The sequence below is a fragment of the Coenobita brevimanus genome, chromosome 40, assembly GCF_032717465.1.
Source record: "Coenobita brevimanus isolate Jiangsu-jjx chromosome 40, ASM3271746v2, whole genome shotgun sequence".
Lineage (NCBI taxonomy): Eukaryota > Metazoa > Arthropoda > Malacostraca > Decapoda > Coenobitidae > Coenobita > Coenobita brevimanus.
In genome coordinates, this window is record NC_136993.1 from 1,368,578 (window position 1) to 1,394,666 (window position 26,089).

General features: G+C 40.1%; 1 protein-coding gene and 1 long non-coding RNA gene across 2 annotated transcripts in view; one reads left to right on the forward strand and one right to left on the reverse strand.

The window, feature by feature from the left end:
- LOC145397189 (uncharacterized) lies at window positions 1–2,281 on the forward strand. Its single transcript, XR_013896891.1, has 2 exons — window positions 1–1,537; window positions 1,645–2,281. It is a non-coding gene; the product is annotated as an uncharacterized LOC145397189 (long non-coding RNA).
- Window positions 2,282–22,937: 20,656 nt separating this feature from the next.
- Window positions 22,938–26,089, reverse strand: part of RhoGAPp190 (Rho GTPase-activating protein 190) — a 134,232-nt gene continuing 131,080 nt past the window's right edge. Inside the window, exons 31-33 of the mRNA XM_080270388.1 lie at window positions 25,512–25,640; window positions 24,906–25,011; window positions 22,938–23,211 (exon numbers count right to left, since the gene is read on the reverse strand). Coding sequence (XP_080126514.1) covers window positions 23,010–23,211; window positions 24,906–25,011; window positions 25,512–25,640 — 437 coding nt within the window. The 3' untranslated portion in view covers window positions 22,938–23,009. The remainder of the gene's footprint in view (window positions 23,212–24,905; window positions 25,012–25,511; window positions 25,641–26,089) is intronic.

The following is a 26,089-nucleotide window of genomic DNA, read 5'->3' on the forward strand; positions in this document are numbered from 1 at the left end:
CAAAAACAACAATCAGACTGTTTCATTCAACTCTGGAGAGACTGAAGGGCTAAATATTCCCTTCATTTACCCCTGCAATACTGTGACACTCCCCTAAGCTGGCTGATTGGAACTCCTGAAACAAGAATAAAACAGAGAAATATGCCATTGGATTGATGGGGTTAAAATAGGAAGGGTGAAGATGTAGATAACTTCCCTTCACCCTCTGAGTTTTGATAATTCAGTCATTATGTGTCGTCATCTTGTATATGTCACATATATCCCCTTGAATCTGTAGATGTAATTTTTGGTTTATTTTTCCAACCATCACACGATTTTCTTGAGCTCAGAATTGACTTTTTAAACTAGAGACATTAGGTGTAGACTCCATGTAACCCTCCAGTGAAAAACATCTCCAAAAAGCTTAATAAAATCACCTGGAAAAGAATAAATAAATAAAAAAAAATACCTGATTGAAGGGGATATATATTTTTTCTCTGTATATAAACATTTTTCACCCACAACACACTTTCAGGGAAGTTAGGTTGTTGGACAAATGTGTAATACACTAAGTCATTGTTATATATTGCCATTTTTAACTCCTTTCATGCTGTTTAAATTCACTGTAAATTAACTAACTGCATACCCTATCAAGGGATTCATTGAGATATCTGATTTGTTTTCATCTGACAGAATTGAGCCACTCCCATAACTCATATACAAAGTTGTGGTTGTCTTAAAAATATGGTCTTTTTTTTTTATACTTTTGCTGTATAAATTCATTGTAAATTAAACAGAAATTCCTGATCAAAGTTGTGATAATATCTACAAGCTGACTTACTGCAATTCAAATACTAAATCCTAGTTGTATGAAATTTTAAGAGCATTACGTATGAGGTATTAATGAATCTTGATTACTAGCCAAAGCTACCTTTTTGTATGACTACACTTGGCAGTCAACTGAGCTGTTGGGGTTATGGGCTTTTGTCAGATGGACAATTCAGTAATATTTTGGCATATGGTACATCCTTAAACCAGCTAGCAGTACATAAAAAAAAAAAAAAATGTAATATTCTGGCACACATCCCTAATATATAACAAAGGCCTATTGTACTGCAAAGATGGTAATTTCTGTAATAAATAATAATACTGCTGTAACTTAACCAATTATAGCTACTGTTGTTAATTACAGTTTTGGTATACAGGTATTCTGTGTCTGTGATCTGGTCTGCAGAGGTTTCTTTTTTCTTTACATCACTTTTGATATGTAGGTAGCTAGCTGCCTTTTTATATCTGAAAACCCCTGGATCCCGATGATGTCCGTTTTGGCTAATTCTTGTTGCCACATGATGATTTTATTCACATTGATGAGGCTTTTCTCTTACTGAAGGGGTTTATTGAGTATGGAATGCTGGAAGGGGGTCTTCATGTAGTGGCATTGTTATAACTGGGCAGCTCCCCTGACAGGGTGTACAAACCTCTCTCAGTTCCTTCCCTATCCCTTCAAAGGGGGATAGTGTACTGCAAGAGGAAGGCAATTTCAGCCTACAGTCTTTGAGTTCACATGAACCTGGGGCTACAACTACTTTTACTACTATTCAGCCTGTATCTTACACCAGTTTAGAAAATCCATCTTAGTTATAGTAGCAGTAGTTTTAGCCCCAGGTTCATCTGAATGTGAACCCAGTGGACTGCAAGATGAATCTATCCTCCAACAGCCCACCATCCTCTTTTAGGGGACAGGAAGGAAGATGAGGGACAATTATACAACCAGTCCGTTGAGCTGCCTGGAAATATCAAGAGCTACCAGGTGAACACATTCCTCTATAACACCAAGTCCATCCTAAAATGAATTAAATCAGTTGCGAGCTGTTTGTATAATCAGTTAGTGGAGCTGCCTGGTCACACTGATGCCGCCACACAAGAGCATCCCTCTTCACTAACAGGCCCAACTTTAGCACAATAAAATCACCCGGTGATTGCAAGAATAAAGCAAAATAAAGACGTTCCCGGCTGAAATGGGTTAAAAATATTGTAAAATAAAGTGTCTAAGGTTAAAAAAAGGTGCTGATTCGAGTCCAGGAATATCTGATGTTTGCCAGATGATGATGGGGTTGGAATGCTTGTTGATCTCGCCCCTCTTCATCTTTTTCGTAAACTACATTTTTTTACACTGAGCCGATGCACAAAATTTTTTCCTTCGTGAGATGTTATGCAGGAGTGGTGAAGTAGTGAACAATGGCGTTTGTGCCAAGTGATTATTTCATGGGTAATATGTGAAATAAATCATGAAGTTTCCAATGATCTGTTGTTTTTCTATCCTTAACATATTTCAGCACAAGGTATTTTTCCTAATGCTTTGTACACCAAGGGAATGGAGAAGGAGAGCTTGATTTGGAGAGTGTATGTGAGTGAAGAAGAGGGGAAGACTGAGGATGAGGTGGAAGGGTATGTGAGAGAGGGGAGGTTGGGGAAAGGGGCAGTCTAATGGTGGAAAAAAAAGGGAGGGGGGGGAGTCCATAACGTAAAGCACTGCACTGTTAACTTTTTTTTAGATCGGTTCAAATTATCTTAATTCAACCAGCAGTAAAAACCAGTATATACTGAATACAAGGCATGTATAGGTAGCCTATGTTTACCTTATTACTGTACTGCAAATAAATTGCAACTTTTTACTATATGATAAGATCCGGAGAGGGAGGATGAGACGCTGAAAAAATAAAATATTACAAGGGGAAGAAAAAAAGACAAGAATGGAGAAAGGTGTAAAAGAGGGCACTGTACTGTAAAGTGGAAAACGCTAAATGAAAGATTAATGCTGAAGGAAGGAGGAAAGGTAACAGATAAAACTGAATCAAGGAAGCAAATGGGAGAAGCGAGAAAGACGAAATGAAAAATAGAAGAGGAAGCTGGAGGAGGAGAAAAGGCAAAAAGAAAGACAGGCATTATTAGCGAAAGGAGGCGAGTTATGACAAAAAAAAAAAAAAAAAAAAAAAAAAAAAAAAGAATGGTTAATGGTGAAAAGGAAGATGAAGGAACTGAGGAGAGAAAACAGGAAAACGTGGGATAAAAGGATGAGGGGGAGGAGAGAGGCAGTGGGGAGAGGAGGAGAGAAGAGAGAGGAAGTGGGGAGAGGAGGAGAGAAGAGAGAGGAAGAGGAGAGGAGGAAAGAAGAGTGGGGAAATGAGGAGAGGGGCAGAAAAAAGGAATGGGCTATGAGGAGAGGAGAGGAGGGGAGAGGAAAAGGAAGGAAGGAGAGAGAGAGAGAGAGAGAGAGAGAGAATATTCCAAACCCTGATCATAGCCTACACTCCATACAAAAGTCTTTGATCCACTGTCACTTCCTAGCATCATCACTCTACCATATCCCTCTTCCTCTCACACATTTTCCACACGGCATCTATCCCCCTTCTTGTCACGCCTCCTCCTACCTTCAACCTCGCTCAGATACATCTTCACTGCTCTGTTCACATTCTCCACGTATCTATTGCCAGACGCCTTAACCTCGTAAAGGGTGGCCATAAACAAATCGCCTCCATGTCATTCGGTCTCCAGCCATTTCACTGCCCTCCTCCTAGCTCACACACCTCCTCCCTCATATACCTCTCCACTCCATCCCTCCATCTCACCCTCGGCCTCACCCTCTCTCTTCCCCCCTCCACCTCACTCACACCGGTCTCCTCGTTAGTCTCTCGCTCTCCATCCTCTCCAAATGGCCAAACCATCTCAATGTATTTCTCCAAACGCTTTCCATCACATCCACATCCATACCACAGCGCTCCATCACTTCCTCATTTGTCAGTCTCTCTCTCAGTGTAACTCCACAGGCTCCTCTCAAATAGCTCATTTCCACTGCTCTCACTCTTGACTTGTGTCCTTCCAACAAAGTCCAAGCTTCACTTCCATATGTTAGAGCTGGTGTCATAATACTTCCCCCCTCCACCTCACTCACACCGGTCTCCTCGTTAGTCTCTCGCTCTCCATCCTCTCCAAATGGCCAAACCATCTCAATGTATTACTCCAAACGCTTTCCATCACATCCACATCCATACCACAGCGCTCCATCACTTCCTCATTTGTCAGTCTCTCTCAGTGTAACTCCACAGGCTCCTCTCAAATAACTCATTTCCACTGCTCTCACTCTTGACTTGTGTCCTTCCAACAAAGTCCAAGCTTCACTTCCATATGTTAGAGCTGGTGTCATAATACTGTCATGCTGAGCATTTTTTTTTATTTCCATGCTCACTTCCGTTTCTTACTACTGCTTACAAAGAACCAGCAACCTTTCTTCCTTGCTGTATCCTTTCAAGCACTTCACCCTCCAAACTTTCATCCTTACTCATCACACTACTCAGGTACTTAAATGCACTCACATTTTCCATTACCTCACCAGTCAACCTCACTGTTCATTTCTCTCGAAGACCATAACTTTACTCTTCCCTACATTCACCTTTAGATTCGTTTCTTACACACTCTTCCAAACTCATTCACCAAGGCTTGGAGTTCTCCTTCGTCTCCACTTGACAATACAGTATCATCTGCAAACCAACAGACAAAGTTTCTGCACGTTGCCCTCTCTCATTTGGGCCATTCCAGCTTCAACTGCCCTACCCTGTATCTCTTTTATAACTCCATCCAAATGCAGATTGAACAGCCATGGAGACATGACACATCCCTGTTTCAGTCCAGCATTCAAACAGGAAAATTCACTCAGTTCACTATAACCACACGCACTGCAGCCTTAGCACCCTCATACATACTCTTCATGGCATTCAGCAACTTCCCATTTACTCCATATATCAATATCTTCCACAATCCTTGTCTATCCACCCTGTCATATGCTTTCTCCAAATCCATGAAGGCCACATACAATTTCTTTCCCTTCTCTAGAAACTTTTCCACTAAAGACCTAACAATGAATATCTACGCAATCTCTTCCCTTCCTAAAACCTCCCTGTTCTCCAACTAAATCCTCTGTTATTTCCCTAACTCTGTCAATAAGTATTCTGCCATATATTTTTCGTTTTACAATAAGAAGACAAATCCCCTTTTCTTTTGTACAGGGGAATAATTATACCTGACTTCCAATCCTCCAGGACTCTACCTTCCTCCCAGGCCAATCTGCACATCTTACATATCCATTCTGCTTCTATCTCTCCCCCGTGCTTCTGCATTTCACTACACACTCCATCAGTTCCTAGGGCTTTCCCCAATTTGACTTTCTTCACTGCTTCAACTACTTCCATCCTACTGATTTCTTCCTCTCAGCTTACCTCCCTCCTCCCACCCATTCCCCAGTCACTTCTACTCGCATCACTTTCATTCTCTATGTCAGACACCAAACCCATTCTAAGCAACTTTTCTTCCATAAATAAGGGTATAAGGGTCGGAGATCACTTAAATTCCCTTAGTTATAGCCCGAGGTTGTGCATTTCATATTACGCATCAAACGGCTCTCAAGAACCATTCGTAAAGACGCCGAGTATGTTGGATTATCCTTAGAAACGGTTATATTCCCACTGATGTTTATGGATGGAAAGAAGCTTAAAATAACAGGCACTACAGTGCAGGTACACTGGTTTTTCCCCGGCATGAATTTGGCGTGACAAAAATTCCTCCGCCAGGTAGGTACTCGGAAAAATCCTGGGGACGGGCCAACGCACACACAATCTCTCCTTACCTCATCACAATCGCCAGCAGCATCACCGTCTCTGGTTGTTCCTCCCAAAGTATATACTTTGGTTCCTCCAGCTTCATAGTGACTCCAACGATGCACAAACACGCAAATATGGCCTCGGTAGTCATAAATAACCCGCATAATCACGCACCACGTGGACGACAATCCAACCAACTCCACAGCATCCCATAAAGTGCCGGTGTTCCTACCGCATAACGCAAGAGCCGGAGTATCATGCCACTGGAAACTCGCGGCAGTTCTTTCTTTTTCGCCACAAATTATGAGTTCATTTGATGCTGCAGGTGGTCGGGAGCGCGTTTGCAGATATTAAGCTAACCTCATTTAACATAACTGTTGAGATTTTATCTCTGATACACGGCACTACTTCTCCATGCGCAACAATATTCAAATTCAAAACGCTTCGTCCCTTTTGTAATGTCTTTTGCAAGGATGGATAATAAGTTTTAAGCCATGTCAATATAATATAAGCCCATACAAGCCTAGGAAATCAACTTACTGTTAATCAATAGGGTAGAGACAACGTATGAATTTACTGGGAGACATGCCTAGCTTGGATTTAATATCAGGTAGCGCCACCGCACAACCGCCTTTCGCAGTCGACGAGGAGTATTATATCACCGTTGCAGAATTATTAGGCGTTTTTCTCGTTCACCACCATTTTTTTTATATCATGTAAGTTTATTTGACATACTTGGAAGTGTGTTTGCATATATTAAACTAACCCCATCTATCAACCAGAGATTTTACCTCCGACACACGGCACTACTTCTCCAGGCGCAACAACACAGCATCCAAATCCAAATATCTCATGCGGGGTTGGATAGTCAGTTTTAAGCCGTCAATAAAAGCCCATTAAAGCCTAGGAATTCAACTTACTGTCCGAAGCACGTTTGTAGGCATTACACTAACATCAAACTTCAACCTGGAGAGATTTTCACGCTGATAGACGGCACTACTTCTCCATGCGCAACAATACAACATCCAAATTCAAAACACCTCGTCCCCTTCGTAATGAATCTAACGCGAGATAGGTGGTTTTAAGCCATATCAGTATAAGCCCATAAAAGCCTAGAAAACCAGCTTACTGTTCATCTGGAGAGTACGGGCAATATTTTTTCCCCTACAGCTAATGACTGAACCGTACCTAGTATTTTTTTTTAAATGGATGGTGACCAAGTATAATCCTTCCACCTACTTGGCCTATGGTTCCCCCAACCTTTAAATTAAACACATCCTTTTCGACACTCGGCAGTGCTCGAAGCACCTTCACGTGATGGCACTGGTATAACTATGCGGTGGACGTGCATGGTCATACATATATCCCTCATTAACTCCTTCCCTACTCCCTAAAAAGATCATAGGAAGGACAGCTTTGGCCTACAATCCACCGAGTTATGTTCAGTTGAGCGTGGGCTTGCAACTTCTGATCTTATGCTCTTCACCTAAACCTGGCCCATAATTGCTCTCTCTCTACCTAGATCAAGACTACAATACGATGCTAGTCATGAAACAATGCTATAGAAAGGATGTAGAGCCATTGCACTTTTTCTATCACTGAGCTACGTGAAATATGCCGCAACAAGGCGAAAATCAGGGCCAAAATTAACTGTACCACCCTCTTTACACGCCATTTAAACAAACTTGCCTAAATATATCAATTCAATAGCTTTGGATAATGCTTACTACCTTTGCTGACTTCAAGGGTGCTGGAGAGGGAAGCCTTCACGTGCTAATATTCGTGTGCAGATAAGAGGTTGGTTGGTTACTAATATATCACCTCTTCTACTTAGCACTTTCCTCTGCTGGTTGATATTCCACAGCTGAATGAGGCTTGGTCTCTGGCCATGTATATTTCACTCTTCTGCTGGCTAATATTCCTAAACTGAGAGACTTGGTATGTTTCTCTGGCCATGGATGAATCCTTTCCTCTGCTGGCTAATATTCCTAAGATGAGAGAGGCTTGACATTTTGCTCTGGCCATAGATGATTCACTTTTCTCTGCTGGCTAATACTCCTAAGCTGAGAGAGGCTTGGTATGTTTCTCTGGCCATAGATGATTTTCTTTGATATGATGCACTGGGGAGCGAAGTAACAGACATGCCCTAAGTGTGGCGTAGATCCAGTGAAATGGCAGGCTGACACTCCACCCTAACACACTGCAAAAGATGGCATGAAACAAAGAAATTAACAACAGAAGAAGGTGCTAGTCACGAAGAAGTGTTATGGAAAGGAGCTTGCACTACTATCTATCCTGCCACTCAGCTGTAACAAGAGATTAATAATGGTAGAAATACGGTGCTAGTCATGAAGAAGTGTCTTGGGAAGGATGCTGTGCTGTAATCTTGTCACATTCTGCCACTGAGCTGTAACAATGATTTATGAGAGGAATAGACTAACAACAGAATATATTATGGTGCTAGTAACAAAGAAGTGTTATGGAAAGGAAGCAGAGCCATATAATCTTATTCTGGAGTTGAGCTGTAAAACAGATCAAGAGTAGAATGGGTGCTACTCACAAAGAAAGAAGCGCTACTGAAAGGATGTATTGTAGAGCCGTAGTATTGCCTTATTCAGCCACTGAGCTGTAACAAGAGACTAATAACAGAAGAAATATGTGTTAGTCATGAATATGAGCTAGGGAAAGGATGTACAGCCATAGTACTGTCTGATTCTGCCAATGAGCTAAGGGAAATAAGCCACAAAAGGACAATCCTTCTGCCAAATTATTCAAACCACAAAAGGACATGTCAAAGGTACACATGTATAAAGAGATAAGTATTCATCATCATCCCAACCTCTTTCCCCACCTAAGGATGAGGTGAGGTAGGGTCCAGAGAATGAGAAGGAAAAAAAAAAAAATGGTGATGGGGAACTGCCAAAGGTCTACCAATTAAATGAGTAACAAAGCATAAAATTAATGAAACATGTACATTAAATGGGCCACACACTCATACACACACCATTCAAAGCTCTCAGAATCCTGACTCCACCTTACACATACATAATACCACATGAAATTAATAAAACAAGCAAATACGCCACACACCCATCCACCTAACATTTAAGCTCTCGGAATCCTGACTTCACCTCAAACATGATACCACATGAAATTAAAGAAAGATGTAAATTAAATGGACCTCATACTCAAGAAATATGTAAATTATATTGGCCACACACTCATCCACTCGCCACTCAAGCGCCTGGAATCCTCACTCCTCTCAGACAAATCACGCAGTAAATTTTGGGATGAAACAATGACCAAAACCAAATGAACTTTATTTAGTTTGTAGTATACTAATCCCAATATGCATTATACAGTATACTACTAAAATTTCTCTCCTCATTTCTTCCACTGTACATGGACTCGGGTCAATCGTATATGCTGTACAGTCTGTAGGGGCGTAGTAATACTTTATACAATGAATTTAAGAAGATGAAGTGCAATACAGTACATTAATAAATTTACAGATGCGGTCGAGTGGGCAGGGCGTTCGTGACTAGTAAATCCTCTTTTTGGTTACATACTAAAGAGTCTTATCAGTAACCCCCTCAATGCCATGACATACTCTATCCATTTCTTCCTGTCTCCAGATTTTATTCAGCTATACTGTAGACATCCTGAAGTGATAGGTTACTAGTACTAAGAGTACTGGCAACCCCAGGCTCATTCAAACATGAACCCAGTGGACTGCAGGCTGAAATTTCCCTCCTGCAGTCCACCATCGACCTCTTATGGGGAAAGGGAGGGAGTTGAGGGATGTTTGTATAACCAGGCAGGTACACCACCGGGTTATATCAGTGCCACCACATGAAGGCATCCCTTTCCACCACTAACAAGGTACATAAAGGCTAAATCTAATCCCTCCATATTGAAAACTCTCTCCAAAGCTGAATCAATCCACAGACGGAAAGACGAGAATGAAAAATGAAATGATACAGCATGTCACTGAATTGAAAGGATTATCCCCCACCACACCACTCCATCACTGTGGTTTTATTCCTGCTATTGCCGGTGGACATTATATAGGGTAGGCCTTGTAAATGTGAACTCAGTGGACTGCAGGCTGAAGTTTGTCCTCCTCCTATAGTCCACCATCGTCCTTTTGGGGGACAGGGAGGGAAATGAGGGACATTTGTATAACCCGGCAGTGAGGTAACCCAGTAACATCAGTGCCACCAGGTGAAGGCTCCTCTCTTCACCTCTTGTAGTGAAGGGGTTAATGAAGGCTAAATGTGGCACAGGAGGCTTCTTTACACTTTTTCCTCAGTGATTTATTAAGCATATTACACCTTAACATTCTCTTGTATGCTACTTATTATCATTTCAATATCAACATAGTTCACATCAATAACACACACGGATACTGAGGTATAATGTGCAAAATAAATCACTAACAGACAGGTGATCGGAAATTTCCAAAGCCACTTAGGATCGGATCATCATATCTAACTCCTCCAGTTCAAATATAACCAAAAAAATTCATAATAGTAACCAAGGAGTAGCAGGAATAAAGCACAGATGACGTTTTGGTTTTAAGGGGCAAATTACACTTGAAAATATTAGTAGTAGTTGCAACCCCAGGCTCATCTGAATGTGAACCCAGTGGACTGCAGGCTGAAGTTACCCTTTCCTGCAGACCACCATTCTCCTTTCGGGGGATAGGGAGGGAGTTGAGGGACGTTTGTATAACCAGGCAGTGCTGCTGACTGGTTATATCAATGCCACCACATGAAGGCATCCTGGGAGCTGAGGGACATTTGTATACCCAGGCAGATCTGCCACCCAGTTATATCAGTGCCACCAACTGAAGGCGTCCCTCTCCAGACCCAAAGCAACTGGGCTGTAACAGGATGGCAAAGAGTTAAGAAATAGGTCTTATATGAATCACAGACAGAAATTAAATACTGTTTCTACCTCCTATAAGATGCCAAAGGATTTTTTTTTATTACAACACACCTCGCCTCTTCATAACAACTGATGATGGCCATTCCGCCCTTCCATACGATGATGCAAAGGGCGGTCCACGTATAACACTGCCCTTCTACTCCCCCGGCCAATTCCTTGTGTTCTGTGGGGACGGCTCAGCATTATCAGTGTGTATACCAGCTACTCAATTCCACCTCACTTATACTCCCACACCGGCAGACCCAGCCATCCTCACAGCATATAAGAAGCCACCAAGTAGGGTTCTAGTGCAGTGCTATATACAAACCAACCTACATTTTTAATTACTTAGTCTCCCTACTCCATGTTTAAATTTATTCAGGGCGGCATTTTGTGGTGATGAGGTTAATGAAGGCTGTATGTAACCCCTCCACCTGGAAATGTCTCCTTTAAATAAAATAAAACCATCTAGAGAAAGCATTAAAAAATAAATCTAAGAGTGAATGAAGCTGATTTATTCTCACTACCTCCAGGCAATTTTTTTTTACTTTACGGAGACATTTTGCAATGAAGAGGTTATGGAAGGCTGTATCTAACCCCTCCACCTTGAAAAGTCACCCCTAAACTAAATTAAATCATCCGGAGACAGCAAGAATAAACTAACTTTAAAATATCAACAGAATGGAGGAGTCACCCCCTCCAATATGGTGACATTTTAATTTTTTCTCTCTCACTTTTGCTACCACCATATAATTTTATTCAGCTTTGGAGAGACTTTCTGAACTGGAGAGACTTACTAAAAATATAAATCAATCAATAACAGAGGTCTGTGCCAAGCAGGATAAAATAATCTAATGGCAGCAATAATATAATAATAATAATAGTAGTAGTAATAATAATAATCATAATAATAATAATAATAATAATAATAAATAACTAATAATAATAATAATAATAATAATAATAATAACCACCACCACCATCATCGTATTGAAGGGCATCACAAGGAATGGTTAGTTTCTTATAAGTTTGAAGGAATCCTACACCTTATCACCTACACAGTTATTACATTGTAGAGCCGCACATCTGGATGGTTTCGGATTTTCATAGCAACTCTTCCTTCTGCGATTTTCTTCTGCATATTGCATCTCAAAATCTTTTTTTTCTTCTTCTTCTTTGTTTTTTGAGTTTTACATTGTGTCCCGTTTTTTCAATAAGGGCTACAGCATTGCCCCTGAGTAGAGACTTAGGTTTGGAGTGTGCAGCACTGTATGACCGGATGCCCTTCCTGATGTCTACCAACAACCTTTAGGTGGACTCGAATCTCCAACCCTTCGGCCAAAGCAGAGCGCTCTAACCCACTGAGCCACAGCTGCTATAAAGTAGGGTTCTAGTGCAGTGCTATATACAAACCAGCCTGCATTGTATATACTGTATGAGAGATTATTAGGGTGTTATATGCAAAATACAACTTATTATTTTTCTATGTTTCATATGTAAACAATGTCAATAATTATGTGATTAAATCAACATTGCTAAAAATATTAATATAATAATAATAATAATAATAATAATAATAATAATATCTATTTGTATGTTGTCTATGCAAACTGACATTTATATTATATACCAAAAATAACTTTGAAGAATTTAAAGGAATAATACAAATACATTTTAACTTTTTCTTGTATAACCTTTTTATGTAAATTAAGTTGATATTTAAATGAGATAAATAACACACAAGATAACGTCAAGGTGTTACATCCATATCAATATTCTCTTTACGTCCTTCATCCAATGTAGATTTTTACATTATATAAATATGAGAGAAAGTTAAGGTGTAATACGTGGAATAAATCGCCATGGAAGAGGTGCTATGAGCCTCCTATATCAGCTAGGACACACAGCTCCTTTACCCGAACTTCAAAACAGGCCACACACTCCAATATAAAGGACAAGGCAAGGAATATATTATGCAACAAACTGTACAATATTTCGGCGCCAACAGCCCGACACCACGAACACTGATGCCAACGGGAGCCGGGAGCAGCGCCGACCCTTGCCCTTCAACCCTCCGAGACCCCACGCCATCCTCGGTTACAATGTAGTACTTTCTTGTAGTGACTTTTTAATTACACTGAGTTCTTAGCCCCCATAGACAGAGGAAGTTATTTCAGGCTTCATTCTTGCTGCCACCAGACTTATTTTTATTCCAGGAGAAACTTTTGGACCTAGAAGGGTTAGATACAGCCTTCATTAATGCACAGGAAAAGTTAGACACAGCACAGCATAAATTAATTTCTTTTAAAATGGAGAGGTTAGATATGGCAGAGGGAAGATTTAGCCTTCATTAACCCTTTCACTGTACGATCTCTCCCTTACACAAAAATAGTCTCTCCCTTTAGAAAAGAATTAAAAAAAGCTTCTCCCTTTAGAACAGATTTGAAAAAAGTCTCTCCCCTTAGTACAGATTTGAAAAAAATCTCTCCCTTTAGAATAGATTTGAAAAAAGCCTCTCCCTTTGGAACAGATTTGAAAAAACTCTCCCTTTAGAATAGTTTTGAAGAAAGTCTCCCTTCCATATTAAAAGGTTCTCCCTTATATACACTGAGGAAAAAAATCAATCTTGTGTATAATAATAATAATAATAATGTCTCTCTCCCTTACATAAAACAATAATAATAGTAATAATAATAATAATAATAAAAATACTACTACTACTAATAGTAGCCTCTCTCCCTTATATATCATAATACAGTAATAATAAAAATTATAGTAAAAACCCTCGAATTATCCGAATAAAAAATAGATCTGGTTGCAGCCCGACCCTCGCCCCAATACCCCATCGGCCTCTAGGGGCTAATGTATTATTGTATCTACATCAGCAACAACAGCTACCCTACTATGGAAAAAACACACTAACCTTATGCCTATCGGAATGACGGATCGAGCTCTGAGTGGGCAACCTTTGGAGGCTTCTTTACACCTCTTTCTTAGTGATTTATTTTGCAGATTAAACCCTGATGCTCTCTTGTATGTTATTAGTTTTAATATTCTCTCATACATTATATAGCTGTAATATTATCTCACATGTTATTTATCATTTTCTTCTGTTACTTATGCTTTAATATATTTCTTTATGTTATTTATCTCATTTAGTGTTTATATATCTTTTCTTGTATGATTTTTTTAACTCGCTTTAATATTTTCTTCTATGTTATTTACCTCATTTATTATTTTCTTGTATGTTATTTATCTCATTTAAATATTCCCTTGCATGTTATTTATCTCATTTAAATATTCTATGGTATGTTATTTATCTCATTTAAATATTCCTTTGTATGTTATTTATCTCATTTGAATATTTCCTTGTATGTTATTTATCTCATTTAAATATTTCCTTGTATGTTATTTATCTCATTTAAATATTTCCTTGTATGCTATTTATCTCATTTAAATATTTCCTTGTATGTTATTTATCTCATTTAAATATTTCCTTGTATGTTATTTATCTCATTTAAATATTTCCTTGTATGTTATTTATCTCATTTAAATATTTCCTTGTATGTTAACTCATTTAAATATTCCCTTGTATGTTATTTATCTCATTTAAATATTCTCTTACATGTTACTTATCTCATTTCAGTAGTACTTGGATGTTATTTATATTTTAATATCAACATAATAAGCACAATAACACACAGGCAGATAATAATGTCCGTTGTTGAAATACATCCTTAACATAAAATTCTTTGCTGTCATTTTCTAACAATCTCTCATATGTTATTTATCATGTATCAGTTTGAGTGAATACTGTTTGCATTAATAACATCCAAGATAGTGGTAGGTGGTGGCAACTATCATCTGTTCCCCTGATGCAGTGCTGCCTACTTCTTCCTTCACCTCTTATTATTTTTCTGTACCTGTCTTTCTTTTTACCTTAAGGTGCACAGAACTCTTAACATTTTCTTGTATGCAATTTATATAATTTCAATATTGACACAGCTTGCAACAAAACATACAGGAGAAGAGTGAGGTGCAATGTGCAGAATAAATCACTAAGGCAGAGGTGTTAGGAGACCTCTAAAGCCACTCAAAATTCGACCCTAACATGGATGGTGGGGGTTTCCGAGGGCTAGGGGGTTGAAGATCCATTTTCCCGCCCCGAAGCGACATCCTACCGACTGTTTGTGCTACGACTAATGAGTAAAGGGCCTCCATGGGGACCTCCAATGGGGCTCCTGCGGCCACTCGACACAGCATGACATACAGGCACAGGTTCTGGCGGATTTACGAGGCTGTCTGACACATCTCACTTGGACTAGTTTATCTTGGCACACACATATACAATATAAATAAGTAAACATGATGTCTTCTCCTCTCTAGTAAACACCTTCTATTACCCCAAACATCTCTGCTCTTATGGGTAAGATTGGGATGAATTAGATCAGGTTCCTACAATGTTATTTTAGGCTGGGTTAGGTTCTGCACTGCTCTCACTTCTAGACAAAATGGCTCATATGTAACCGAACCCATCCTAACCTAACTTAACCTTACCCACATGGGCTGAGCTGTTTCAGATAATTACTTTTCAAAATGTGGGTTTCATCCTTCCCTTCTCCCTTTCTTTATGTATAGGAAGTATTGTATATCAATGCATGTACTGTATAGGTAAGTATAAATAACATATGGGAGTATATTGACGTACAATATGCAAAGATAAACAGACAAGAGAGAGGTGTGGGAAAGCCTCATACATCATCCGGAACCCACTGCCACAGTATAGCGCTAACTTCACACATAGTACCACTTGGCGTAAACACTAAACGAGGCAAAGTAACAAAATAAATGTCACAGGGAGCGTTCCTAGCGAGACGATGAGATACTAAATGGTCGACACTAGCAATTGGCACTGGTTGCTTGTTTCTTCTTGCCGTAGTAACGATGGCACAATCACTCAAAACAGGTATATGATGGCGATGCTCGTTGACCTCTATGATCGGATGACCTATTTTGTATTTTGCCATCTCCAGACGATTCTATTCCAATTTCAGATATATATTTTCAAACTGGAGGGGTCAGATACAGTTCCATTAACCCTTCATTACTATAGACTCCCTAAACTGAATGAAATCGTCTGGAGGCAGCAAATAATGGAGTCAAAAACAGGTCACCCGAGCACAGTGGTTAACCCCATTATATAAATTGCCATACAATGTACATAGTCATAGTTAAACAGAGTCAGGTTACTTGGTCAATTCAAGAACATATTTTCTATATATAGTTCATAGAAAAAAACTATTCGAACAAACCTATTGCTAAATCTTATGAACCACTTAAAACCTAGGACATAACAGGAAATATATATTTATGCATATAAAAAATTGATCTAAGTTTCAATAGTTAGAATGCATCATAATGACCAGCCAGATCAACACACACAGGGTCGTCTGGACATTGCACTGCCCCTGTACAGCCTCGTGTGTTGTGGGCACGGCTCAGGCTGCATCACTAGGGCCCAACCTGTGCTATTTTCTTCCTCCCATAATTTTTCTTCCTACACATAGTCCTGTTTTTCCATTTTGTTACATATTAATTTCATGGTAATTCTCTATTACTCATTACCCTTGTCAATATTAAATAGTCTGCTTTTTTTATATCAATGTATACTGTCTGCTTTACTACATTCATAATACCTGTAAATGTGTCTGCTTTTCACCTTTCCTACTACTGTACATAGTCTGCTTTTTTTTCACACATATGATACAGGGTTGTTTTTTTTACACTGATCCTACACTGTTTTTTTACATCCATATCATGTCTGCTTTTTTACAACCATTCTACACAGTGTCTGCTTCTTTATATCCACATTTATAATAATATGTCTGCTTTCTTAAATACATAGCATATACCATGTACTTTTTTTACACCAACATTATCCAGTGTCTGCTTTCTACATTCACTAATTTCATGGCTCATTACAGATTTCACAAAGCAGCCAAAACAAACTGTCCTCTTTACATGACCACACCAGCAGCCTGTGCCATCCCCAAAGCACAAAAGACAGGCCGGTGCAATATCCAGACACCCCTACATATTGACCTCTATTTTTACAACATTTGAGGTACACACACACAGCTCCATGTGTTTGTGCAAGAATTGAGTTGTAAACGGTTTCTCAAAATTTGCAATTCGAACATGGCAGGATACTATGGTCTGTCTGTTTTAACCTGACGAGGATCCAGAACCCGTTTCTTTGCCTCGGCTGATGGCCAGGAGTAGTCAGACTGGAGGGCTCTGACTAGTAACCAAGGAGATTCACTGCTACGTCATCATGACCAAGGCTAACTTCACGCAACCATAGCATTCAAGAAGTGGGAGTGGCCAAACCCGTTTCTTTGCCTCAGTTGACGGCCAGGTGTAGTCAGACTGGAGAGCTCTGACTAGTAACCAAGGAGATTCGTTGCCAAGGCTCATTTCACACAACCACAGCATTCAAGTAGTGGGCATGGCCTTGTTCCGTCAGGTGAAAACAAACAACTACATCACTGAAACGTTACAAAACGACGTCACCCAAACTACAGCACAGTATTTGCCGAGGTGACGCCAGTGTGTGGGAAGCAGCAGCCGCCGATCTGTTATGGAATGCTTCACACGGCCACACGCCAGGCTTTGATATGCGTCGCTATACGTGGCAACAGGGTGTGTCCAGGTCTGTAGGCTCAGTGGTAACAAGGCTTCCTTAATGCCTCTTCCTAAGCAATTTAGTCTGCTTATTATTCCTATAAGGCTCCCTTAATGCCTCTTCCTAAGCAATTTAGTCTGCTTATTATTCCTATAAGGCTCCTTTAATGCCTCTTCCTAAGCAATTTATTTTGTTTATTGTTCCTATGAGGCTCCCTTGATGCCTCTTCCTAAGCAATTTATTTAACTTATTGTATTTAATCAGTAACGTCAACATGGTACATCTAAGTCTGTATGGTCGTTGGCAGGGAGGCTCCATCAACACCTCTTAGTAATGTACTGTACTTACTCCAATTACAGTAATGACCTGTCCAGTAGAGATTCCTTAATGCTTTCTCTTAAGCACTTTATACGGCTTAAGTACCTAATTAATCGGTGCCAACACAGCTCCTCTAAGCCTTTATTACTGCCAGGTAAAGACTCCCTTAATGCCTCTTCCTAAGCAATTTATTTTGTTTACTGCAATTAAGAACTCGTCAGGCAGAGATTCCTCAATGCCTTCTCCTAAGCAATTTATTGTTTACCTAATAAGTGTAAACATAGCATTTCCAAGTCTTTATTCTCATCATGTATGGACTCCCTTAACATCTGTTCTCATGCAAAATATTCTAATTAATTCGGCTGATTACTAAGTGTCAAGATAGTACTTTCGGGCCTGTACACTTATGGGTATGGAGACTCCCTTAACTCCTTTTCCTAACCAATTTATTTTTTATTACACCTTCCTATCTTCTATTTTCCCCAATCATTTTAATATCACCATATTCTCCTTTTGGGGGACAGGGAGGGAACTGAGTGACATTTATATAACCAGGCAGTGAAACTAACCAGTCATTAAAAAAAACTAGTAATGCTTTCCTTAGGTGTTAAAAAAAGCTGTCATATTATCGTTAAGGTGTCTGAAAATTTTGTACCATCTTCCTATAGATCTCCAAAAATTCTGTAACATCTTCCTACAGGTTTGAAAATTTTGTAACATCTTCCACCAGATGTCTGAAAATTTTGAAGCATCTTCCTAAAAGCATCCAAAAATTTTGTAGCATCTTCCTAAATGCGTCTGAAAATTTTGTAACATCTTCCTACAAGTGCTCAGAAATTTTGTAACATCTTCCTACAGGTGTTTGAAAATATTGTAACATCTTCCTATAAAACTTTGAAAATTTTGTAACATCTTCCTACAGGTGTTTGAAAATTTTGTAACATCTTCCTTTAAGTGTTCGAAAATTTTGTAACGACTTCCTACAGGTGTTCAAAAACCATAATATTTTCCTTAAGTTTTCAAAAGCTACGAGAATCAGGAGCCATCGTGTGGGTATGAGGGTGGTACAGTAAATCTTTGCTACATACTGATTGTTTGTTCTTCGTTATATACTGGTGATTTGTTCTTTGTTCTATGGAGGTGGTATATATTATTTGTTTTGTTATATGTCTGTGTTATATAATGGTGATTTGTTCTTCGTTATATGCTCGTGGCATATTTGTTCTTCGTTATGTCAATTTGTTCTTTGATATATGTTGGTGTTATATACAGGTGATTTGTTCTTCGTTATATGTTTATGTTGGTGATATATTCCTTGCTAGTGCGGTATATCAGTGTCTTATGTCTGTTATGTAGAAGTGACAATCTTTGTTATAGGCTAGTAATGTGTTCTTTGTTATATGCCAGCGTTATGTGTTGGGTAAAATGTTCTCTGTTACAAGTGATAATGTGTTACTCTTCATGTGCCAGTGTTATAGGCTGGTGATGTGTTCTTCAATAAATGTATGTGATATAACTGAGAGGTATATGAGGGAGGGGGGAGTGAATTCGAGGGAGGGCAGTCAAATGGTGGGTGACAGCGACTTGGAGGCGTTTTGTCTGTGGCCACCTTTTGAGGGATTAGGGCGTCGGGCTACAGAGACAGATAGATAGTTATAACTGGTGATGTGTTGTTCATTATATGTTTGTATTATATGTCAGTAATGTGGTCTGTGCTAAAACACCACAAGTTTTTTCCGATATAAATGGTACTAAAAACGGGCCACAGCAACTCGGCGCATTAGGAAGCAATGTCACTTTAACGCCTTCAATCCAATGACATGCTTTATATTGCCATTTCCACCACCACACTACAAAGGGCAGATATTTCCTTCATTACCTCCCTCACTACTACACATCTTGTCTAAAAGCTGAATAAACCCATCAGGAACCAACAAGAAAAAATACAAAATGTTGTTTTCGTTACTGCTGCGTCACCCTAGTCTGTCTGGTCAAGCGGACCCATCGACCTCAGGTAAACAACTGCTTCTGTGGGGCCGTCCTACCGGTACAGCACAACAGACACCATGTAGGGATCTGGCACACCCTTGTGGTAGACAGCACCCCACCAGGGTCAGACCAGGATCCTTCCCACAGTGAGATGAATGGAATTATAAGGTGGGTTGTGCCCTGGGTAAATGCTGCAGCTGCTTCACTCCATCCAAGGTACACAGCACCATTAGATGTAGGCTCCTCATCAATGCCTTAACATACAGTACATCATGGGATTGAAGAAGTTAATGTAGACACATTCTTTATACTGCCAGACAATATTTCGTACCTCAGAAAGTTGGTCAGGAGGAGAGCCACTGTACTTCTCCATATTGAATCTATTAATTACCTGATTGCCAATTGCCTTACATTAATAATACAGGTACACACAATGCACCTACTGTAGAAAATTTATACCTGATGTTTTCTCTTTTAATCTAAATGACGACACACACAAACACCTTTAAATATCTTCACTGAATGGAGTTCCAGGGTGGGACACACACAACACTCCTCTTCCACTTGTAGATTTCTCGTGTGTTGTGGGAATGGCTAATTCAGTGTTATCAATATCTATCCTGCATCATTTATTCGTTTCCCACTCCCACCGTCACACCCAAACCCACACCAGCATGGCACAGTCAGCGTTACCAATGTCTATCCTGCATCAGTTTTTCATATCCCACTTCCACCGGCACACCCAAGCCCACACCAGCACGGCACAGTCAGCGTTATCAACATCTATCCTTTATCTTGCATCATTTATTTATTCCCCACTGTCACACCCACACTAGGAGACTGAGCCATTCCCACAACACATATATAATCATACAAGTTTCTAGTGAAGTGCTATTTATGAACCTTCCTGCCTAAGCTTCTAAATACCTCCACTTTTACAAGTAATTTTCACTTTTATAATTCATTCTCAAAATTGTAATAGACAACATGAATTACAGGAAGATATTAATACTCTCTCTCTCTCTCTATAGTCCATTTGTTTTCACCTGACAAAGCTCCCTCACCCCTTTCAGCCCAGGTGATGGCCAGGTGTAGTCAGACCAGTGGGTTGATTTGACTGGTAACCAAGGAGATTCAACTCTCCCTCTCAGGACTCAAAGAATTTCACACAACCAGGGCTTACTGCTCAGGACTGGCACAGTTCCACCAGATGAAAAAATACAGACTACAGAAATCCAATACGCAGTTCTCAGTACACGTCAATGTTTCAAAATGTCACAACTTCTTCACTATAAATTCTTGAGGTGTCTGGCCATGTGGAGAGAATGGAGAATAAGCGACTGACTAGGAGAGTGAGTAAAGTGGAGGGACGTCGAGAGAATGGAGAATGAGAGACCGACTACGAGAGTGTGTGAGTACGGTGGAGGGGATGTTCAGAGAATGGAGAATGAGAGACTGACTGGGAGAGTGTGTGAGTAAGGTGGAGGGAATGTTGAGAATGGAGAATGGAAAACCAACTAGTGATATATTTTTTCTGTTCTTTTTTCTTGCCATTTTCGGATGACTTTAACCTGCATAGGAGACTTTTGGAACTGAAGGGGTTAAATGTGGCCTTGATACACTTCCTCGATATGAAAGGCCGTTCTTATGCTGAATAATATTGTCGTTAGCGCAAGAAAAATATTAAATACGCGTCAATGGACTGAATAGGTTAATGGAAATAGAAGACATATTCAGCCACATCTCCCAACCTACCATCAGCACCAGACCCATTTCACAGGGTATACTCATCCTTGTCTGTCTCTCACAAAACATACATCAAATAGGTTCTTCCTTCTCTCTCTCTCTCTCACATAACATGGAGTGCTTACCCTCGTCTGTCTCCTTCTCACATACATTAAATAGACTTTCTTTTTCTCTCTCCCTCATTTATACCCTTGTCTGTCTCTCTCACATAAAACATATATAAACTGTTTTCTCTCCCTCTCTCACGTAAAATGTTTATAGGTTTTGCCTCGTCTCTCTCTCCCTCGCATATAATGTACATAATCAGTGTTCTTTTAGTTCTGGTCACATGGGAGGCATTTTAAGAGAGACAATATGCCCTCGTATGCCACTTAGTACAGAGTCACGGCCGTGTCTGAAAACCGAGTGCACGAAGGGGGAGTCATGCCCTCAATTTACGAACAAAGCAATGCCCTCGCGATATACAGATTTACTTCCCTCCAGATAAATTGACTCACTTCCCTCTAGTCACCCCAATTTATGAGGCATGTTTTTAAAAAGTCCTCAAACCAAATCTGGTAATGAAATACAATGCTTCCTCTTACGGATTCCCATACTGAGGCTGGACACAGTAAAGGTAAGGTTTAAGAAGTGGAAGCTACTAAACCATGTGCCAAAACCAGCTATTTACTTTATAATTTATTTTTGTGCCAATTAATTTTTTACTAATTATATTTTATGAACTGAAGCTAAACCAAGAGCCAAAACCAACTACCGTAGTTACTTTACAATTTAATGAATTTGGGGTCTAATTACATTTTTCATTAAACGTTATTTAAAGACTATAAGCTAAACCATGTGCCAAAACTGGATAATTTTAAGATTTACTGAATTTACGATCATGAAAGGCACAACACATTATGGTGGAACAATTTTATAAGCGATGGAACCCTTAATTTCCGATCCTGGACTAAACTTCGCAAAGGTGGAACAAGTTTGGAGTCTTCTTCTATACTCATTTCACCTTAACCTGGCCCAGAGTTTCACCCTCCTGTAGCTTCTTCTGTGTGGGTGAGTGGCAGAAAAGACAATGCTACAGCTCTACATCCTTTCCACAGCACTTCTTTGTGACTCGGATCATGCTTGAGTGTTGATCTGTTACAACTCAGTGTTCAAAATGGAGAAAGATGACAATTTTAAGCCAAGTTAAAGTGAAAAGAGTATAGCAGAAGTCATAATAAAGTAACAAGGATATCACTTGGATAGTAAGGCTTTAAAATTCTCTATGACACAATCCCAAAAGATGTTCTAGACCTGTTAATACCAAAAGGTTTGTCTATACCTCTGTGTACTCAGTTTAAACATTTCAGCCAATAAAGTGTGATACCGATATTTCCGAGGGCCTCTGTACACCTTTGAGCATCCAGTTTTGAATATTTAGGCAGATATAACACAATACTGGGGTTCTCAAGGGCCTAACCACTCCTTTGTGCACTCAGTTTTAAATATTTCAGTCAATAAAACATGGTATTGAGATTCCTAATGGGTGGGGAATACATGGGGCAGCAGGCATGGGGAAGCTGCAGGGAGATAGGGTAAAGTTTTCGTGTTAAACATAACCTTTTTTGCTTATCATTTGCTACTGTTACTTTTCTTTCAATGGTGGGGTCGGAAAAATAGCCAAGTCTAAGCAAATGAAGTTATGTTTACCAGGAAAACGCTGCCTAATATCAGACCATGACATAATCCTCCTTGCCCTGGAACAAGAACGGGAACTGGTCTATCATGGTCTGGATGATGTCTTCGATGTGCGGCCGCTGACTCTCAAACTCCCCAAAGTCGTTGAACTGTAGCGTGTGCAGCAGCGTCGGCCAGAAGCAGATGGCCAGGTTCTTGCTGTCCATAGAGTTCAGCTTACAGTTCTCTGCTACCCTGCAAGACCATGGGGTATTTGGGGTATTTTAGAGATTACTACCACTACCATCACCATTATCATTAATATTATTATCATCATTATCATCACCATTACCATAGCCTTAGATATAAATACAATACAGTACTACATCTTTATCATCATCATCATCACTAATCTTAGATATAAATGCAATACCATAATATACTGTATCTCTGTCTTCATTAAGAACAGTATGATACAATACAGAGGAACATACCCATTCCCTATCTATCTATGTGTCCCCATACATCTAACTGGTCAGCTCTACTGCCAACTTCCATACACTCCCTCCCCTATCACCATTGCCTGGCCTGGGTGACCTAGCCCTGAGCCCCTATATTTCTGATGGGGCAGTAAAGGACTGCATGATGGATGGATACAGCTTAGTACTATAAGGCATACCAGTAACAAAATTTACCAAAGCAAGTCAGTGCTGAAGGGGAACACCTTCACACAGAAGTAACAATACAGTCAGGCGGAGGAGCTGTCCAGTTATACAAATGTCCCTCACCTCCCTTCCTGTCCCCCAAAAGGAGGATGGTGCACTACAGGGGAGGGGCAACTTCAACCTGTAGTCCACTGAGTTCACTTTCAGGTGAACCTGAGGCTTTTACAACAGCCACCACTACTACCACTACTATTACTACTACTACAACTATCAAATAAGTTTCACCCAACAAAAGCTGTCCTGACTAAAACATAATGGTAACTAACACAAGATATATCCTACAAGAACAGCAAATAATACCTTGAGAACACTGAGTATGAATTTTGATAAGAATGAGAAATTCTGAAAAACACTACAACAACAACAACAACAACAACAACCAACACTAAGTATAAATAGAACTAAAGACACTTACTTGAAAAATAATCTGGCATATGAACTTAACATCTTCAAAGCCTATTCTGCACACACAGCTGACACTCTAAAACTAAAAACTGGTGCTTGAGCTGAAGGGGTTAAAAGAAATAAAAAAAAACTAAAACAGGGTACAGTAAACAGAGACCATCATCAACATCACCACCACCACCATCATCATTATCATAACATCCTGCCTCTTTTTCCCACTTACTGGAGGGGTGAGGTAAGGTCTAGATAGTATACCAAATGAATTGTTCCACACACTCACTCACCATTCAAGCCCCTGGAATCCTGACTCCACTTCACAAACACAACCTCTCTATACACACACACACACACACACACACACACACATTTCATTTTACCAGCAGAGTCAATCTAATCAGTATCAGCTTCAAAGTGGGATGCCAAATGCTTGTCAAACACTCTAAATTCATCAACCAACTCAGTCCCTTATCAGTTCTTTTCCTTTATCAACCTCTTTCCTGGTGCCTGTAAACATTAATAAACACAAACAGACACAGAAACAGGAAACAGAAACCTATTTATCTATAGCCACATACCTTAATCCCATCAGGAGTGGCCACAAACAAATTGCCTCCATGTCGCTCTGTCCCCTGCTGTTTCGTTGTCCTCCCCCCCAACTCACACATCCCTCTCTCATTATCTCTACTCCATCCCTCCATGTCATCCTTGGTCTCCCTTTCCCTCTCCAGCTCACTCACACACACTCTCCACATTCATCTCACTCTCCATCCTCTCCACACAGCCAAACCACCACAATGAGGTAAAACAGACGCCACTTACTTGACAAAATGTTGGAAAATGAACTTAAGAACCTCGAAGTTTATTCTGGGTAAACTGTTGAGCATCTCCTTCAGGCCGAGTAATCTCAAACTGCGGTCACCAATACCTGCACCAAAAGGGCAAAAGAATCAGTGGTGCAGAATAATGACTCTCTCTAACGTACCAGTTCCTCTCTCTCTCTCTCTTTCTCTCCCCCTCCCTCCCTCCTCCCCACTTTCTTTCTTCCTCTCCCTCCCCCCCCTCTCCCCCTCCTTCCCTCCTCTCTCTTTCTCTTCCCCTTTCTCCCTCCCTCCCCACCCTCTTTCCCCCCCTCCTTCCCTGTCCTTCTCCCCATTTCCATGAGGCACCAGTCCTTCAAAAACATTAACATGTGCTCAAAACCTCAAGATAAGGGGTCAGTGGGTCAGAATTTGCAAGAACACATTACCGAGACGTGTGTGTAACTGATTATTGTAAACATGCAGAGTTGACCAATATTCTTTTCATTATTGTCATCCAGACCTCCTTTCTCCAGTCAATTTCTTTTTCTCCATTCTCTCTACATGGCCAAAAGAGAAATGAAACAATAAAAAAAATTAATAAAATAAATCGGAGGTGCAAACTCACTGGCAATGGATGTAAGTTCTTCTAGCTGGACCTGTGGTAGTAGTGGCGGGATCTGTTTTAGGTAATCCTTCAGTGCCGTGGCCGCCGCATTCACTGGCACATCCAACTCCCCAAATACCACACCGTTGTCTGGAATAAACAGTACAACAATTAACTATGGTCTTTCACACATGAATCCCATCTAATATGAAATGGAAAGCATGAAGGGCTGTAGTGCTGCCGTACTGTGACACTGAGCTATGAAAAGAGGTTGCAAAATGATGGAAATCTCAGTCAAATTACAGTGAATGAAATAACAATCTTCTCTGCCTAAGTTCATCACTTGTTGCTATAGCTTAATCTCGGTCTGTCTGGCAGAGCAGACCTGTTAACCACAGGTAAGCAACTGCTTCTGTGGGTCGGTCCTACGGGTACAGTACAGTACATCCACTGTGAAGGGATCAGGTGACCCCTGGTGGTAGCCAGCACCTCACTGGGGTTGGGCCAGGATCCTAGTCACTGAAAGGTGCAGGGAAATATGAAGAAGTTTGGCAACAGCGCTCACTGTGAAGCCATCAATCACCTTCATCATGATAATT